Source organism: Acanthochromis polyacanthus, chromosome 3 (genome assembly GCF_021347895.1).
Source record: "Acanthochromis polyacanthus isolate Apoly-LR-REF ecotype Palm Island chromosome 3, KAUST_Apoly_ChrSc, whole genome shotgun sequence".
NCBI classification, from domain to species: domain Eukaryota; kingdom Metazoa; phylum Chordata; class Actinopteri; family Pomacentridae; genus Acanthochromis; species Acanthochromis polyacanthus.
The window spans coordinates 21,304,096-21,323,594 of NC_067115.1; the positions used below are offsets into that span (position 1 = coordinate 21,304,096).

Genomic DNA, 19,499 nt, shown 5'->3' on the forward strand with positions numbered 1-19,499 from the left:
GGAGGAGGAGAGAGGTGAGAGGTTGCAGATGAGTTGGGATGCTGATGCTGCTTGCTGCAAAGTCTCCATCGCTCCATCCCTCCCTCGGAGAGAATGGAAAAAACAAGGAGTGGTTATGTGATTCCCCACGAGCAGGAGGAGGAAGACGAGCGCATAGTGGAGAAAGGAATAGCAGGGAGGGAGGGGGGGCGTTTCCCTGCACAGCATCGCCTATTCTCACACTTGAGCATGGATACAATGTATGGCATATGGAAGCGGCTTCTTCGCTGACAGAAAGGGTGGACGCAGCGGTAAGTTCAGTGTTGTTATTCTCGCTGTTATTTTCCACGAGGTAGGAGAAAGAAAGGAAGAAAGAAAAAAAAACCTGATTTGGATACAGTTCAGAGCGCGGCGGTGCTCTGGGTCCAATCACTTTAGATCTATCTTAGTAATTAAGAGGTATTTGTTAATAATCCCTGAAGTGAAGATAAAAAAACAAGACTTTAAGCTTTAAGGGAAGCCGGTTCGTGGCACAGCCTGGCATGAGATTAACGCCCGATGCATTTGTCGTTGGCACGCTTTATGATTTGATAACTAAACAGGTTGGTCCCAGCAGCATCACTCCCAAGTGCCTATCAAATGACTTGATGAGAGCTGCACCTGCACACAGCTTCATATACAGCATGCCAGTATCTCCTTTGTATCCTGATGGATAAAAGAAAAAAAAAAGAGATGTTCAAATCTCTTTCACACTCCCTGCAAAGGGTTAAACATTCAATCCACGCTTGCCACTCTGAACTGGGTTCTCCTTGTCAGTGGAAAGCGGATGTATTTACAAACAAAGAAAGCTTAATATCCAAGCCTGTCACGTAGGGGACAGGTGCTGGCTATCTGCGATTTTTACAGTGGTGTGTGTGGTTGTCTGCTTATCTGGGCTAGTAGGCCAACTGGAGTCTATGCATTAAGGCCCTTGCAAAGATTAAGGAAAACCAAAAGTGTCTCTGAAAGTTTGGCCCAAAGGCAGACAGTTTCCTATTCTGCACTCTAAGGCTGAATTTGTTGCAATGGCCATCACTGGGTCATTTATTTTTTGTCTGTGTAGTGACTATTAGACTCCACAGTGTAGCCAAAATGACTGTAAAGATTTGCTGTTGCAGGCATAAGCATAAACATCCTCATAACAGCGCCTTTAGTTCCAAGCAATTAAGCAGTAATGTGCAAGCAGCAGCGCGGCATCAGCTTAGTCTTCGTCTCCATCTCCAGCCCCGTCTTGTCTTTGCCCCCTGGCACAGCCACTTTTGCTTCTGTATCCCATCTGAAATACCAGGTACATTAAAGGATTGATAAGTCTGTTGCGTCAGACATAAATATGAAACACAGACCGATTTTCTTTCATTAGGCCCTCCAGCTGGAGCCAGTTCACTTTCAATCAAGTCAATTCAGGAAATGGATTTTCTTATAAATGCAAACCAGATGTCTTTCGCCATGAAATGAACTTCTTACCCGATCTACGCGACAATTATCGGGGATGGAGGTATAATCATAAATATATGGATGTGGCAGCAGTTTACATTAAAACTGAGGTGACAAAGGTTCAAACTGCAACTGCAGGCACACCCATGTGAGAGTGCCGTGCGATCATAGCTTCCACATGCACGACTAAAACCACACCGAGGCATGTCTTCAAATTAGGCAAAGACATTTCAGTGACACTGAGCAGCAGACTGATCCTGTGTAGTGGAGAGGGCAGCAGCAGGGTGTATTTTTACACCAGATCTCTGACACCTACATACATCTCTTCACAGCTCTTGGTGAGAACAGAAGACATGTCCACTTGAGTTGTCATCATCCAGCCCAGACATGGACAGTTGGGATGGAGGAAGAGGCAAGAGGAAAGAGTAAGTGAGAGGGAGAGGGGGAGAGAGAGAAAGAGAGAGAGAGAGATGAGGACAGAGAACACTAGATGGGTGTAGGTAATGAGGGAGACGTCGAGATCTTCTTCACATGATGGCACCAGCTAGTTTTGACACTTCCCTTACAATGACAGCAGGTTAGGTAGTAGACTAGCGCCGGCGTGAGAAAGGTGAGAGGATTGTTAGTGGCAAATGGGAACTTTCAAGGGGTGTCAGGTTTCATGGTGTGCAGCTTTGATAGGGGAAGAGATGCAGGCAATGATATATGCATGTTTGCTCCTGTTTGTGTCTTAGCGGACCAACAAACTGATTTGGGGAGAAGAAAGCGGGGACAAAAGGGCAAACGCAGGCCAAGAGTGGATTGCAATGATTAAAGAGGAAGGGTTGAGAGGAAAAGTGAGAGAAACAAGGAGAGACGGTCAAGTCATGTTTGTAAACTAGCCTGAGTTTTCCAGGGGGAGCTGTCCGTGGTGCTGATGAGACCCCCCCCCCCCCCCCCAGATCTCCCCCACCCCTTTTCGCCCAATGGCTCTCCTTTCTCCCTCCTTCTCTCCTCCTTAGCTGTTGACTGACAGCTACTGTGTCTCTAATTGGCAAGTGTGGATAGGGGAGAGAGTCGGGCTTATTCTCAATGGGACAGACCAAGAGAGGACGAGAGAGAAAGAGTGTTGAGGTGGGGAGGACTTAGTGGGGGGAGACACAGCCGGGGAGTCTTCCAACAATAGTTGAGGAGACAAAGATATGAGGATAGATGGTGGGAAGGAGTGTGGGGGGGTGGGGGGTGGGGGGGTGGAGCGACAGTAGGTGAGGAGGAGGGGATGGAGGTAAGGGCTGAACATCTGTCTGGTAATCTCTCTCTCCCCTCAGCGCAGTGTAACACACACTGACACCTATTTGATAATTGGCGAGCCTTCCCTCTCCTCAGCGCTTGGCTAAATGGTTGCTTGATACCAGGGAGAGCAGAGGGACTAGCTGTTGGCAGTGTAATCTGTTTACTTGCTGCAGCTCAGGTAAAGACACATAACAGGCTGTCTGTGTACAGTAGAAAGGTGTGTGTGTGTGTGTGTGTGTGTGTGTGTGTGTGTGTGTGTGTGTGGCCACTGTACAAAGCTTACAACCGGGTTATTAGTCTGACAGCATGCTCAAGATGTGACTGCGTGTCCTGCTGCATTACCATTCATGGATATAATATGATCTCTTTTATCTGTTTTATCCTAGGTGTCGTCTGCAAAGCTTTCCCTCCGCACAGACCCCCGTCTTTCTGCAATTATTCAGAGTGCAGGAGCTGAAAGGATGCACACAACAAGACAAAACAAAAGGAGAGTGAGCACCAGAGCCGAGAGGAGAGAGAAAGGAGTGGAGGGGAGGAGGAGGAGGAGGAGGAGGAGGTGGGCATCTTTTGCTCCGGTCTCGACCACGGGTATTCTTGGGTTGATAATACAGATGTGGATGTTATTGCTTGAGAATACGCGTAGTCGAGTGGAAGCTTAATCGTCAACACTGGACCAAAAGCAGATCGAGATTCAGTACGCTACAGAGGCAGAGACTCGTGTAAATGTACAGCCAAGATGAGAACAGGCGTTTAGTGGGTTTTAATTAAGCAACCAGAGGTGACTTTTTTTAAATTTATTTTTTAATGGGAAAGGCTTATTTTGTTCAATCAGAGAGGCTTTTAAATAGAATGCAATCAGACCTAGCCAGGTGCCCAAATCAAACCCAGCCACTGAAAAGGTTTTATCATCGTAGATTTATCAACCATGTCGCTCTTTGCACCTGTGGAGGAAATGAGTTTGCGGCCAGATCCAGCCCCTCCTGCAGAGGCGCTGCTGGGGAAATCTTGCACCGTGCCACTAAGCTAAACCCTCAGGCATTAGTTCAGGGAGCTTAACACAAAAGTCTCCAGACTCAGACGTTAATTCCAAACCTTCTTGATTACATACCCTTGTCATTCACTCACGCACACAAGTGATCCTATAATCTTATCAGTTGATTGGTGTCTCTCACAGCCCTTCACACTCAGCACTGAACATTTTCCTCAAGCTGAAAGGAAATTTAAAGTTTGCAAAATTGGTGCTAGGGAGACAGTTTTTGGGTCTTTGGACTTCAATGACTGCGATGTTATGGGATGGTACATTATAGCTGCACACAGTCTCTCATTCCTATTTTTGACTACCCAGCTCATGCTAAAAATGTGTGAGAGTTTGATGCCTTTAGCAGCAACAGGAGACAGTAACACACGAGGACATGTCGAGGCTTGCTCCCGTAGCTGACATTTCAACATTCAACTGAGCTGACTGGCTGTCATGATGGAGATTCAGATCTATATCCACACACACACTCAACTGCATGAGGATTCACATAATCTGCATGCCTGTAGGGAAATAAGGGATTGATGAATATTATGAAAATAGGCGTAAAGATAGATCACGTACATGTGAATGTGCACACATTGCAGCTAGTAGGTTCACTCGGTCCGTGTGCCAGTGGGGAAATAAGGAATTGACTGATTTTATGGGTAGCTATTTTTAGTCAGAATGATGGATGTTTATGTCTTTTATTGATCAAGTTGAGGTGTGGGTTTGAAGAATTCTTGGACGTTAGGGCATGCTGATTAATCAGGTAGCATAGGTGTTGGAATAAAACATCCTGAATTACATTTTTGGTACATTAGCATTATTGCAAAGTATTATAAATTAGAAAATCAACATTTCATTGCAAATTCAGCACTACATTAGCATCTGGTTGTGTGCATGATAAATTGCACTCTTATCATTTACAATTCCATGATTTCTTACCCCTGTGTAAGCAAATCTGTTACAGTGTGTGATTATAATTCATACAAATTCCACTCCAACGTTGCATAAACTTGTTGATTGGGCAGAGCCATTCCTGTGGTTTTTGTGTGCATGTGTGTGTGTGTGTGTGTGTGCTTCCAAGCAACAAAATGACTATTGTGAGCACAGCTCCAGGTGCCTAGCAACCAAATCGCTGTTTCCTTGGCAACAGTTGCCTTGCACTCACTGTGTGGGTGATTGGCAGCCTTGACAACAGAGACGGAGTGACACTTGACCTCGCGTGCTGAATGGGAGAGGAGAAAGAAGGAGCGAGAAATAGAAGAGAGGGGGAGGCAGTGGGAGGGGATGTGCAGAGACAGAGGAGAGACTAAGTGATAATCACTCTCCATTGTAATCATCCTCCAGCATGTTTCATAAGGCGTCGTCAATACCTCTCCAGCTGGGGTCCATCATCAAACACAATGCACAGTGCAGTGCGCGCATGCACGGACACACTCTTCCTGGGTGGAGAGCCCAGGCCGGCACTCCACATCTCATCTATTATCACTCAGCTCTGCCTGGCGCACAACCTTGCTACACTGTGTCTTCTTTCATTTGTGATCTGCTACATCCTGTGCTCTGTTGGGGATGAATGGATACTGGACTCCTGAAAATGTGTCACAGCCGCAGATGCCACAGGAGAGTAGATCAGGAGCTGCATACAGAGACAATTTAATTTGTAACAGGGGTTGCCAGTGTCATTGGCACATATAAATGTAATTGCTGTAATTATTAAAATGTGTTTTTTGGGGTTCTCGATCTACCCACTGCCTACCTGGGGGTGTCTCATTGTACAGGGTTTTATCAAAAAGTGTTTTTCTAAATGGCCAACAGTCCTCTGTGTGTGGTGATGAATCAAAACTGGAACAGTACAAACACAAAAAATCCCGTATTTGGAAGCAGAGTCCCTTCTTTCATCTCATTCAACTTTTAGGATTCAATCTGTATTTTACTCAACAGTACATAGCAGTAGTAACAACTCAAAAGCACAGCAGTTTGAGCTTAAAATCCCAAGAATGAGTGTGCATTTTGTACTATTCTGTGCTAAATATCAGTTTCTCAGGTCATCTAAGGGTCAAGTGTCTTTACTCTGAGGATAAACCTCCATTTGTCACCATACTGCTGTTCAGTATTACATTAGGTTACATTAGAGCTATTTATTGTCTTTGATAAGAAAAGATTAAATTTTAGTATTACATCAAATTGAACACATACATCAATGTGTATTATATTTTAGCACAATGAAGAAAATGGGACAATTCTATTTTGTTGTCAACAAATCCTGTGAAAAGACCAATTCTGTGTATTTTTTGTACAGTCATACCATTAGCTTTCCCCACTTTATGTTGGAGAGCTGGAAGAGGCTCCACCCTGCTCAGGTCACCAGCAACAACCATGCATGGCCAAACTCACAGCTGAACTGTAAATCACCAATTAACCTAAAAGGCACGTCTTTGGGAAGAAGTCAGAGCATAGGGAGACCAAGCTAAACTCCTCAGTGAAGAGCCACAGCTGACCAGTAGGTTTAACATTGTTCACTTGTACCATAGTCACCCTTTGTTGAAACTATCCAAATCACATCTGTCTGCAGTTCTGTTGCACTGGGTGACTTGTTCCTTCCTCAAGAACTGGACAGTAATGTTTAAATGCACTATTCTGCTCCCTGAGCACACCAAATTACATGTGTGGCTAAAAAACATCCAGTATTCACCCGTTTTGGTAAGATGTACTGAAACTATAATGCCTTGTGTTTTTGTAATTTACTGAGCATTTTTTAAAAATATAACTAAATATCGTTGACCGGTTTGTTAGGATTTAAGCGTCAGTACAAATTAATTATATAAAGCTGAGTGCTATGAAGAGGGAAGCTATGTATCAGCTTAATGTTTTGTCTTTTCATCACATTTACTGACAGTAAAAAATACTGAATAATGCCAGTTACTGTTTAATCTTTACCAGTGTCAGAATAAAATATACTGAGTTCAGTATATAACAACCGAAACAAGCAAGATTTACTGACATTGTCAGATTTCCCCTTTACTTCTTCAACCACACTTGAAATTCCATACATTAAACAAAAAATGTTTTATTTCATGCAGAACAATGAAGGCTGCATAGAAAGATAATCACTCAGTGTTTAAAATAGATCATTTATATTTCTTGAAACGTTTTATTTCATGAACGTGTGAGCTAAACACATTCCATCAACTGAGAAACAGAATCCATTAAGACGAATTCAAAACCAATGAACTTAGCAGCTAAACATAAATGTTATCATTTTTGATCCTCTCTACAGTGGAATGACCTAATGCTGCCACACAACTCTCTTAGTGAGACTGAGCAGAGATGTTCGTAATTATTACTGTTAACAAAACCCGTAGCATTATGCTTGACTGAGAGTGAACAATATGGACTCTTTAACATAAACAGACTTGAATCAACTCCTGCATTTACATGAGATGCTAAAAACAAACTGCTAAGTGTGGAAATCATCCAGCATTACTGTTGGCTTGAACTGTGTTAACATCCAATCCAAGAAATTCACTCCTACCTAGACTTGGTAAGGTCTGACAGTGCAGCCTACCAGAAAACATTTTCCTCTCCAACTGGATCCTGCTGCCAGTGTCAGAGCATGATTGAGAATGAGTGTATGCAAAACTTAATGTTTTCAACTTTCAAGTACACCTACTCACTGTTCTGTTTTTAGACTCTTCCAGTCAAGATCAACATATTCATGTGTCTTTCTCATCATGATAACTAAACAGATACGCTACTGATTTCACATGAAAACTGTCAAGATGGGAGTCCATTCTCTCATCCCTCAGGAGGTCTTGCATGCGCTTAGGTTTGTACTTCGCAATTATAAGTAAACTAAATATCTGGAAAAAACTTTTTCTCTACAACACAAAACACTACTTTAACTTTTTAAAGCCTGCATCCAAAGCATCTGTAAGATCCATCCAAAAAAAAAAAAAAATTTAAAAAAAACAGACAGGCCTGCTGAAAGTGTGACGATAAATCTGGGTACACTGCATAGAGCAAATTATGTAATAAATCTTGAGAGTCAGAAAGTGGTCTGAAACCTTACACAGAAAGGGGAGAACTGAGAAGACAGCAGAAACATTTCACAGCAAGTTTGTCCCAGTGATATCATGAGTGAGACTTCTGTTCACATGGCGGTAAATCTCAAGTGGCCACAAAATCTGTGAATAATCAAAGTTCCAAAAATGTCCTCTGATCGGCTTGATCCCAGTGGGCTTAGACCCACCAACCACCTGCTCATCTTCCCCCCCCCTTCCCGAGAAGCATCCAGCTCCATGAGGGCTACTGGTTGGCTGCTTCACAGGCGTCTATCCAGTCACTGTACACATCAACCGGCTCCGACAGATCTGAAGAATAATCAAGGATAAAACGGACTCTGTTGCTTCAGAATAGGAGTTTACTTTGAAAATTATTATATGAAGGAGGAAAGTCACAGCACCTTCTCAGAAAGGTTAATGTTTGGTATTACACCGAGGGTGAGCAGTAATCCCCAACTGTAAATTCTTACGGTAAAATTCACCAGCACATTCTGAATGCAAGTCATTTATCAGGCAAAGGATAAAATGCTACAAATTCAGAGTCCTGCTCCTTTTATAATCTAGCTTTTTTTTCCACCAGCCTCTGTAAAACAACACATTTTTTCCTTATTTTGTTAAAATCAAACTGTAATCTTCTGATGAGTCTTGGAAAATGAGGGGATATCAAAGTATAAATTGAGCTGCAGTTTTTCCAATATAAACAAAATAGTTTGGGGACAAGGATGGCCGGGGGAGAATATGAAGAGAAACTGAGAGGAACAAATATAATCCACACAGGGAAATTAAACAAACAAGATTTTTCTGAAGCAGTAGTGCTGACCCTGATGGTGTTTTGTTTTAAGTTGATTCCACTATTATTGTTAATAATTGATTTTAAAAAAATGTTGTGTTGGGAATTCTGAACACTTTTTGGCAGGTGACGAGGGGCAAGAACCTTTTTTTTTCGGTTTTCATCCTGCATCCATCCAAAAGGAACTTGCCTGAAAGAGTGAATTAATTCTAAACCACCTGCTAACACCTTGTTGAAAATTCATGTCACTTGATATCATCTGAGCAGGCATCGTGACAGCTTGGCCCATTCTCGGCGCTGATGATGGCTTTGGAATGTCATTAAAAGTCTCCAGAAAACCACAAGTTGATATTATTTTGTCAAACTACTGTTCCCCAGATTAAGAATTAACTTTAATGCTCAAAGCTAATAAAATATTTCTTAAAAACGATGACACATTCAAATGCACCTTTACCGCTCTGCCTCATTACTATTTTATGGTTGTACCAGAAAGGGAGATGTCACCTAAAATTTAATACGTGAATAAGGATACAGGTAATGGGGGTCTGGAACTCCTCCAAGCAGACTGTACATGATATTATCCCAGTATTTCTGCTCCTTTCCCTGTTGAAAGACAAAGGAAAAGATAAGTTAGAACCCTGAGAAATCAAATGATGATATTTTAAACTGCCACGTTCAGAAGAGTAATAATTGGAGAATTACATTTTGACATCGCAGGACTTCTCGTGGTTGCAGAAAGGACAGGTGAATTGACTTTCCAGATCCCCCGTCATCTTCTTCTTAGGTGGAGGCTTTCTTTTGGACTTGCGGCGACCCATTGCACACAAACTAAGTCACGCCTGAGCGAAAGACAAAAAGCAAAAACTTCTTCAACAAAGACAACTCGTGATTTGAGTGAGTAACACCAAATATACTGACTAGAAAACAACTGCAGCTGGCAGGTACTGTTCATACTGTTAGCAGGCTAACGTTAGCATGTTTGTTGTTGATCTCTTGGAAAGCACAATGTACCTCACGGTAACAAACATACGACTCAAGTGGACTCAGCTGAGAAACCAACCCCATTATATCTCGGCTACCCGTTGTTATTAAACACGTTGTGGCTGCTGAACGTTATCTAGTAAAAGTTTAATCTTGTTTACCTTTCTTTGCTGAAAATACACGTTGCTAAAGTGAAGTGAATCGGCTTCCGGAAGACCCGGCGCCGATAACTGTTCGACTTCAATGATTGGAGGAGAACGGCTGCTTCTCGGCCTGCTATTGGCTACCTGACGTGTCAGTTAAGTCGATGACGAAACGGAGTCTGACGGAGCCTCCTCCCGCGTGGTGGCGACAGAAGCTAACTCGGGTTTCGTGGTGTTTCCTGAAAATTCCCACTCTTTTTGACGTTTTGTCTCTGGTTATCCAAAATCTGGAAACGCCAGCCTGTTAGCATCAACACTTCACGGCAGGTTAGCTCCACTTAAACGGTGGTTGCATCGCTCTTTCCTCAGTGTTTAGTGTTGATGTAGTACAATAACTTAAAAACCATCAACACTTCCTAGTCAGTGTCTTTGTTGAACATGAAAATAGTCTTAAGTGTTGGCTTGGATACTATTTAGATTTGGCCAGCTTTGATTAGCTTGGTTAACTGATTATATGAGTTTAGCACTAGTTAGTTAATGAAATTCAAGTCAATACCCCAATTCAAATTTTCCTAATCTGTATGTGTTTGTGGTGTCCCTTAGCTAAAGAAAGAAAAATGAGAGGTGATGTTTCTTTCTTTCTTTTTCTTTTTCTTTTTTTTACAAGAAACTAAACATTATAGCAATATCCATAGAGTTTTTGTGCACATATTTTGTAATTAATGTACAGCTTTGGAAATAATCTTTAGACCACCTACTGTCTGTATAAGGTATAACAGGCCTTTCTATCATATGAGTAGATATCCCAGGATGCTTTGGAAAGGTCTGATATTAATTCAGAACACACGATGAATTATGCTTGAAATATGATTTATTAAACTTAGACAATTTCAAACTTAACCCTAAATTTATTGTTCTGTTTATTTTGTGCTTCTACATTGTGTTTGAAGTCAATAGACAATACAATCTTAATTGTCACTCCACGATGCCTAAAAGAGATTTGCGAGATGATGAGAAAATAGACATCTGCTTAATAAAGAGAGAGGCAGCAAGAGAGTCATTGTTCATTGGCCTGGGATCACAAAAACTGCTGTACATTACAACCTTAAGAAAAGAAAGGCAGTATTGCTCCAACAAGAACTATAAAGGAAGAGGCAGAAATAGTGGTGTAATCTTTTTTTTTTCCAAAGCTGTACTTGGTAGAGCGCCAAACAATAATATTTTCAGCACAGAATGATCTGCTGATGTTTTGTTTTGCCTGTAAAATGTCTGAATATTGTGACAAAATCCCATTATCATTTCTCAAAGTGGCATTTTCGAACAGACAACAACAAAAAGATATTAAAGTTGCAAGAATCTGAATCCTCGAAAGTGAGAAGCTGGGCTAATCCATCATTCAGCTTTTTTTCAGCACTGCAGAGCGTTTATGCAAAGCAAATAGTGTGATTAGAATTTTGCATGAGATCTGTATGAAAATGCGCATAAGCACTAAGACAGAGCTAATTTTATGGTCATATAAAGACAAGGTTTTCGTCATGCCACATGTTAGGCTCATATTTTATGTTACTAGATGTCGATGATGTGGACAGTGAAGGTGGTCGGCCTGGGCGTGGTGGCCCTCTCTCTCAGTCTGGAGCTGCTTGGCTGGCTCTTCTGTCGCCGTCGGCCAGAAAGAACCCTCCACGAAGTCCTCTTCTTCCCCTCAAAGGTGGCTTGTGTGGAGCATATCTTCACTCCTGTTTCAACTCAGTAGGTGAAACATAATTGCTCTATTGCATAATAGTAAGCTATTCATTTTTTCCTCTACGTCACGTTCAGAAGTGTTGGGATCGTGGCCAATGATTCAAAAGTTCACGGCCTCAAGTGCATTCATTAAGTCATTCCAGTCAGTGCATTTACCGTTCTTCATACCACACTGTTTTTAACTCGGTAGGATCAACCTTTTCTCTACTAGAAAAATGTCTTTACATTAAATTACTAAAAGTAAAGCACGATCAACACAAGATTTTGATAAATCGCAGATATTCTTGTGTGTATGCATATATACACTGACTGGCCTCTTGATTTGGTACAGTGCCTATCATAAGTATTCACCGCCATTGATGTTTTACCCTTTTATTGCTTTCATAATCAATCATGGTCAATAAAATTTAGCTTTTTTAACAAAAAATTTCATTGGAAAAAACTCTTTAATGTCAAAGTGAAAACAGATTTCTATAAAGTAATGTTAATGAAAGAAAATTATATAAATGAAAATAATTGTTTGCATAATTATTCACCCCCTTCAAGTCAGTATTTAGTAAATGCACCTTTGGCTGTAATCACAGCAGTGAGTCTGTGTGGATAGGTCTCAATCAGTCTTGCACATCTGCCCACTGCAATTTTGTTCCATTCTTCTTTGCAAAACTGCTCAAGCTCTGTCAGGTTGCGCGGGTATCGGGCATGAACAGCCCTTTTCAAGTCCAGCCACAAATACTCTATAGGATTGAGGTCTGGGCTTTGACTCGGCCACTCCAGAACATTTACCTGGTTCTTTTTTAACCATTCCTGTGTAGCTTTTGCAGTATGTTTTGGATCATTGTCTTGCTGGAAAATAAATCTTCTCCCAAGACGTAGTTCTCTTGCAGACTGTAAAAGATTGTCCCCCAAGATTTCAGTGTATTTTGCAGCATTCATTCTGCCCTCTATCTTTACAAGCCTTCCAGGTCCAGTTGCTGAGAAACATCCCCACAGCATGATGCTGCCACCACCATGCTTCACAGTGGGGATGGTGTGTTTTTGGTGCTGTGCAGTGTTTGGTTTCCACTAAACATGACGTCTTGTCTGATGGCTAAAAAGCTCAATTTTGGTCTCATCAGACCAAAGAATCTTCTTCCACTTGACCATGGAGTCTTCCACGTGCTTTTCAGCAAACTCTAGTCGAGATCTAATATGACTTTTCTTCAACAGTGGCTTTCTCATTGCCACTCTCTCATAAAGCTTTGACCGGTGAAGAACCCGGCAGCAGTTGCTACATGCACAGTCTCTCCCATCTCAGCAGCTGAAGCTTGTAACTCCTTCAGAGTAGTTGTAGGGGTCTTGGTGGCTTCTCTCGCTAGTCTCCTACTTGCACGGTCACTCAGTTTACGAGGGCGGCCTGATCTAGGCAGATTCACACAAGTGCCATATTCCTTCCATTTCTTGATAATTGATTTCACTGAACTCTGGGGGATGTTCAGTGCCTTGGAAATTTTTTTGTAACCATCCCCTGAATTGTACTTCTCAATAACCCTTTCCCTGAGTTGCTTAGAGTGTTCTTCTGTCTTCATGGTGTAATGGTAGCCAGGAATACTGATCAACCACTCTCTGGACCCTTCAGACACAGATGTTTTACAACTCGTTTACTTGAAACACACCCACACCAATCAGGTGATCTTCATTTCACTAATTGTGAGACTATTGGCAACAATTTGATGGGCCTCTATTGAATTAGACCATAAAATTAAAAAGAGGGTGAATAATTATGCAAACAATTATTTTCATTTATATAATTTTATTTCATTAACATTATAGAAATCTGTTTTCACTTTGATATTAAAGAGTTTTTTCCAATAAATTTTTGTGTTAAGAGAGCCAAATTTTATTGACCATGATTGATTTATGAAAGCAATAAAAGGGTAAACCATCAAAGGGGGTGAATACTTATGATAGGCACTGTACATCTGTTCAGTTGCTTGTTAACATAAAGAGCTAATCAGCCAATCACATGGCCACAACTCAATACATTTAGGCATGTAGACGTGGTCAAGACAACTTGCTGAAGTTCAAACCAAGCATGAGAATGGGGAAGAAAGGGGATTTAGGTGACTTTCAGTGTGGCATGGTTGGTCTGGGTATTTCAGAAACTGCTGAGCTACTGGGATTTTCAAGCACAACCATGTCTAGGGTTTACAGAGGATGGTCCGAAAAAGAGAAAATATCCAGTGAGCGGCAGCTGTGTGGACGAAAATGCCTTGTTGATGTGAGAGGTCAGAGGAGAATGGACAGACTGGTTTGAGATGATAGAAAGGCAACAGTAGCTCAACTAACCACTCATTACAACCAAGGAATGTAGAAAACCATCTGCGAACGCATAACACATCCAACCTTGAAGGAGATGGGCTACAGCAGCAGAAGACCACACCAGGTGCCACTCCTGCCAGGTAAGAACAGGAAAGTGAGACTATGATTCACACAGGCTCACCAAAATTGGACAACAGAAGATTGGAAAAACGTTGCCTGGTCTGATGAGTTTCAATTTCTGCTGCAACATTCAGATGGTCAGAATTTAGAATAAACAACACGAAAGCATGGATCCATCCTGTCTTGCATTAACAATTCAGGCTGCTGCTGGTGGTGTAATGCTGTGGGGGATATTTTCGTGGCACACTTTGGGCCCATTAGTACCAGTCGAGCATCGTTTAAAGACCGCAGCCTATCTGAGTATTGTTTCTAACCATCTCCATCCCTTTTAGACCACGGTGGACCCATCTTCTGATGCTACTTCCAGCAGGATAATGCACCATGTTACAAAGCTCAAATCATCTCAAACTGGTTTCTTGAACATGACAATAAGTTCACTGTACTCCAGTGACCTCCACAGTCACCAGATCTCTATCCAATAGAACCTTTGGGATGTGATGGAACGAGAGATTGGTATCATGGATGTGCAGCCGACAAATCTGCAGCAACTGTGTGATGCTATCATGACAATATGGACCAAAATCTCTGAGGAACGTTTCCAACACCACATTGAAAGTATGCCACCAAGAAATTAAGGTGGTTCTGAAAGCAAAAGTAGGTCCAGTCTTTTACTAGCATGGTGTACCCAATAAAAAGGTCCAGTGAGTGTATTTGTTAGCTGTGCTTTGAGAAGGGAATATTTTAGACCCAGTTCATTGTCATTAACTTCACTAGCAGGTATATTTCACAAATCAGCTGGCATCTTACCATGAAGACACCATTTGACTCCGCACCAACTGTCTGCTCAGTTGTGATGTCTACTCTGCTACATGTGCTGCAAACACAGCTAAGAGAATTGTAAAAAAAAAAAAAACTGGATTTGGAGGTGCACTGCTGGAAAAACTGTAACACACATTTGAATTTAACTAATGCCTCTTTTTCTGCGTTATATAAGAAACACATTAGGTGGAAAATACAGCAATAGATATAGATTTGTTTTAGGCTAGACAATATATCAGTCTGCTCAACTATAAAGCCAAATTTTGGTGAAGTGACCAGTGAGTTAACTACAGTTTTTTGTTTTCTGTACTTCCAGTCCCTGTCTTTGCTCATTGCCTCACGGTGTAGAGACCTCTTTCTCCCGATTTCTCCGCCACCTCCTGTCCGCCACCTCCTCACTGGACTTGTGTGTTTTTGCCTTTTCCCACATGGCCCTGAGTAGGGCTGTCCTGACACTGCATAGCAGGGGTGTAACCATCCGAGCTCTTGCTGACAAAGATTACGCTGCCATCACCGGCTCCCAGATAGGAGTGCTCCGCAAGGCTGGTAAGGGGAACACATCCATTTAATCATTATTAAGAATATGTCCTCATGATGTGTGGCTCAAAAAAAGTAATGTGACAAAATGTCTCTATGTCATGAAATTTCATAAATACAGAGCAGGGAGCCATATGTAGCCCTCGTGGAGATATTATTAGTTTTCAAAAAGGTCACACCAACCTTTGCTATTTTATAGACACATCTCACTTGAGATACGGGAAGGATGACTCTGGTCTTACTCACGAAAAGGTGCTCACTCTATGTTCTTAGACTTCAAGGTTCATTGTCAGTAAGTCTCCGAGGGTTCTTTCATGGTGAATAGAGAGATGAAAGGAGGCGTCTGGGTGAATGGCGGTTGCCACTACAAGCCCTCCTATGAGTCACAGTAGTCGTGCTCTGAAAGATTTTGTGTCACGTGCCTGACTCATGTTGTTTCACTTTCTTGCTCAGTCATCTCTGCATTTAATAAATTACTGCCACCGTATATTGTTAAGTAAGAATTAACTTAAGTAAGTAGGAAATTGGCAACCAGACTGCAAATGTTATTAGGCAAAGTGTTTTAGAGTGTGTGTGTGTTTGTGTGTTCTGACTGCAAACCCCATGACAACCACTCTGCGCCACAGTCAACTCCCCTTTTCATACTCTAGCTGAGATATTTTGTCTTTATTGTGCAGAAACCTTTTATCCTGAAATTGCTGATTGGAACTGGCACCAGCACACTAAGCTCGCAGTCACTGGCTGAAGTAATCCCGAGTATGTTTGTGAAACTTGTCCCTCAGGAAGAAAAGACATTCGCTTGATGTGCCCAGACTCTGAAAATGATCTTAACGGTACATCTTCTGAACTGTCTGTGTTCTGGGGTCAAAATCGGAAAGACATCCACCTCTTATTGCCAGTTACATTTACTTTTTTTCCCATCATTTCTGTCTCTCTTCACTTTACTAAAAAGCCATTTACACAGAGCGATCAGAGAGGCCTCGGGGACATGTTCCCTGGACGAAAATTGCTGCAAAAATTGATTCTTAAAAACACATTTCTGGTAATTGTTTTTCACTTTTTTTGATCAAATGGGGCATGCACTTGCCCTTTCAAGAGAAATCTTGAATGTCTTATCTCTCTCTGAGATTAATCTGCGGTATAATCTACAAATTACTCGTCTGCAGGGTGATGCGAGCTGAAGTCAGATATTCTACTAAAGTAATGCTCTTGTTTAAAGCCCCTTTCAGACATGCACTCCTTTCTATTAATGCGATGGCAACCAAACAAGCTGGTTTCATGTCTGAATGAGCACGCTAGCAACGGAAATCTTATTACAGCACATCGACCCAAGTAGCGTTTATGCATCACTCTGAGCATGGCACAAGTCTGAGCTGCATAACATTAATGGATAGGCACACAGATTCAATGAGCAATGTGGTCCTGAAGGAGCAAGAAGAAAGTCGCTTAGGTAAGTTGTGTTGGTAGTGTTATTGTCGTTTCCCACTGGCACACAATTAACTAGACAGTTTGACAAGCTTGCTGTTGATTTAAGTTCAGTCTTTTGTTCATTAGTAGCTCCTTGAGCCTGGATGTGATGTCCAATCTTGTGCATATGGCTATTTTTGTGTGCATACTATACGTCTCCATCACTGTTGTAGATATTTCCGAAAGAATCTGTGAGAAATAGCAACTTAAAATTGATTTGATTTTTTTGTTGTTTGTTTGTTTGTTTGTTTTATTTATGGGTAATTAGTAGTCGGGAATAACACAACACCTGACACTCTTCAATTGTAATAGCACCACTTGTTAGATCCTATCCCTGCTCGTACTGCTTTGTCCTGTCCTGCCTTTGTTTCCCTTGCACATCACTGAGGTGTAGCACTGCCCTCCCTGGCTCATAATAGGGAATCCTAATAAAGAGTATCAGCTTAGCTTTCACGGAGGGCTGGTGATGGTCACACACATGCACTAAATATTACAAATATTTAGCTGCAAGTCTAAAATATGCATTAATCTCATAAAATGTTAACACCCCTTCTGTGGAGGTAAACAATGAGAATGAATGCAGACCGGAAAAAAAATTGACTTGATGACAGAATTCCGTCATTTCAACAAATTGCTGAATTCAGTAATGTTATGTCCCATGTCTGGAAAAAGCTCAAGATAGTTTATTTTCAATATAAATGAAGGAAGATTTGCGCAGAAGATTTGAGAAGACAGCACTCGTCCAATGCTATATCAAACTAATATTATTTACATGCTTAGTTCATGTACAATAGCTACAGACGTTGCACTGCCAAATGATATGAGTAAATCCACCTCAGTTGGGCTTTTAAAGCATTCCCTCCACAGACATTATCTTTGCATTTTACAACACGTCTGGGTTATCTGTGTCAGCAGAGTCCATTTAGAAGCTTTCACACATTATTAGCTTTTCAGTCATGTCAGAGCACCTAAAATATTCATTCGTTCTGTTACATTCTTTTGAACACCAACATTATTCTTTATGTGTTCACACGAAGCACCTTCCATCGCCGTGTGCAGAAGTTCATTGATATCGGTGCACAACCAAGTTCACAGAAGGGATCAACACAGATACTGTATCCAGTAAGACACTGACAGAATTTACCTTGTACTCCAGGAATCTGTGTGCGCTGCGACGTGGGCTCCGTGTGCATGCATCACAAGTTTGCAGTGGTGGATGGCCGGCTGCTCATCACCGGCTCCCTCAACTGGACGCTGACAGCAGTGCAGAACAACATGGAGAACGTTCTCGTCACCGACGAGCCGGAGCTGGTGCAACCCTTCATCGGGGAGTTCCACAGGTTATGGGAGCTCAACGATCCGGCCCGATACCTTCATTCAAGTGACCGAAAAACCTAACCAGGATGAGTCAGAGTTCATGAAGCTTTCAGGCAGAAGACGTATGTGTGTTATCTGTTCAGTCAGCTACCACAAAATGAGTCCAGGATGGATATTTTGTTGTTATCAAGATTCTATGTGAAGTTTTTCTCACGCAAGATTTACTGTAGAAGACAATACGAGGCTTAAGGCTTTTTTTATGTTTCTGACAACTACAACACGCTCATGTGATTTATAAGGTCATATCTGAAGCCAAGAGTTCTTGTTTATTACTCGTTTTATTGGTTATTGCTTTATTTTTCTCAAGAACAATGCCTCTGAAACAGTGTGTGTTAGATTAGCGTGAGGTAGTAGTGTTGCGTTCAACAGCCAGGCAGACATTAGCATGTAGGCTACACAGCATAGATCTGTTCCCCATCTCAACAGAAATCCTGTGTTTCTGAATGTGAAGTAAATGATGCTTATGTTTTGCTAGGTAAGAACATTTCTTAGTTTATGTTCAAGTTTGTGTGTTTTATGGTTTGTCACAGGTTGACAGAAGTTCTAAGGGATCTCCAGTTGGATGATCAAAGTGATATTTTTTTCTTTTACAATAATCTGACATTTAAGAGGAATAGATATAATACAGTTTAAGAGTGTCATTAATTCCTTTATTAAATCTACCTTGTTTACAGTGTAAGTCAGAGTTAAACTGGCTGCTTACATCCAGTATATTGTTTATTGTGTGCAGTCTCAGTGGCTGTATTTTGCTGAGCGCCAATAAAAACCCTCTTTCTCTGTGCACTTTCACCAGGTCTGTTGCATCATTGCCCCTGCAGGTGTACTTTTTCTCTTGCTCTAACATGATTTGTTTTGTTTTAGTTGCTCAGAAAGGGCTCACAGCAGTGCCATTATTTGGAGTTTCCGAATAAGGAGCCCTGATCTGGTTAGGACATGATTAATCCGTCTGGTTGCATGACTCCTTCAGTCGCTCCCGGTCAGGTTGACGCTTGCAAATGAAGGTCTGAACTTGTTTGTCTTACTTAAGACTTGTATTATTCCAGAAGTTAACACATTTTGAAACTCAGGGTTGTAAATTGCGATGTTACGCTTTATGAATCAGCTGCTAAAGGGAGCAGTGTAACTGAGAGGTCATGGGTTTTGGATGCGTAACTGCTGAGTAACTCCTGTGCCTTTCAACACATCTGAACGTCCAGAGAAGTTTACTACTGAGAGTGTATCAAGCAGCCCAGTGACTAAACAGAATTACAGAAATTTGTAACCTTCAAAATAAATGTCCAGTACTTGCTCTGAAACAATAACCTGTCTGTTGCAGGAAATTCAATCAGTAATAATTTTGATCATTACCCATTTAACCCATTTATGAGACATCCATGTCACATGTAATGGATGAAGCTTCTACTACATGAACATGTTCT

At 41.6% G+C, this 19,499-nt stretch overlaps 2 protein-coding genes and 1 long non-coding RNA gene across 4 annotated transcripts; 2 read left to right on the forward strand and 1 right to left on the reverse strand.

Annotated features, from left to right (window-relative positions):
- On the forward strand, positions 1-5,500 carry LOC110950962 (uncharacterized). Its single transcript, XR_002595684.2, has 3 exons — positions 1-290; positions 1,785-1,877; positions 3,111-5,500. It is a non-coding gene; the product is annotated as an uncharacterized LOC110950962 (long non-coding RNA).
- A 1,292-nt stretch (positions 5,501-6,792) lies between these two features.
- On the reverse strand, positions 6,793-9,429 carry LOC110950964 (transcription elongation factor 1 homolog). The gene is made up of 3 exons (XM_022193847.2): positions 9,299-9,429; positions 9,129-9,199; positions 6,793-8,115 (listed from the first exon to the last, which is right to left on the reverse strand). The coding sequence occupies exons 1-3, from the start codon at positions 9,412-9,414 to the stop codon at positions 8,051-8,053; spliced, it is 252 nt and encodes an 83-aa protein (XP_022049539.1). The 5' UTR covers positions 9,415-9,429; the 3' UTR covers positions 6,793-8,050.
- Positions 9,364-18,870, forward strand: pld6 (phospholipase D family, member 6). Of its 2 annotated transcripts, none has more exons than XM_022193846.2 (4): positions 9,364-9,490; positions 11,291-11,469; positions 15,017-15,246; positions 17,861-18,870. In XM_022193846.2, exons 2-4 carry the CDS (start codon positions 11,291-11,293, stop codon positions 18,100-18,102), a joined length of 651 nt encoding a protein of 216 aa, XP_022049538.1. In that variant the 5' UTR covers positions 9,364-9,490; the 3' UTR covers positions 18,103-18,870. The 2 variants fall into 2 exon arrangements, with proteins under 2 accessions (XP_022049538.1, XP_022049537.1); XM_022193845.2 differs by lacking the exon at positions 9,364-9,490 and adding an exon at positions 9,909-10,047.
- Positions 18,871-19,499: the final 629 nt, after the last annotated feature.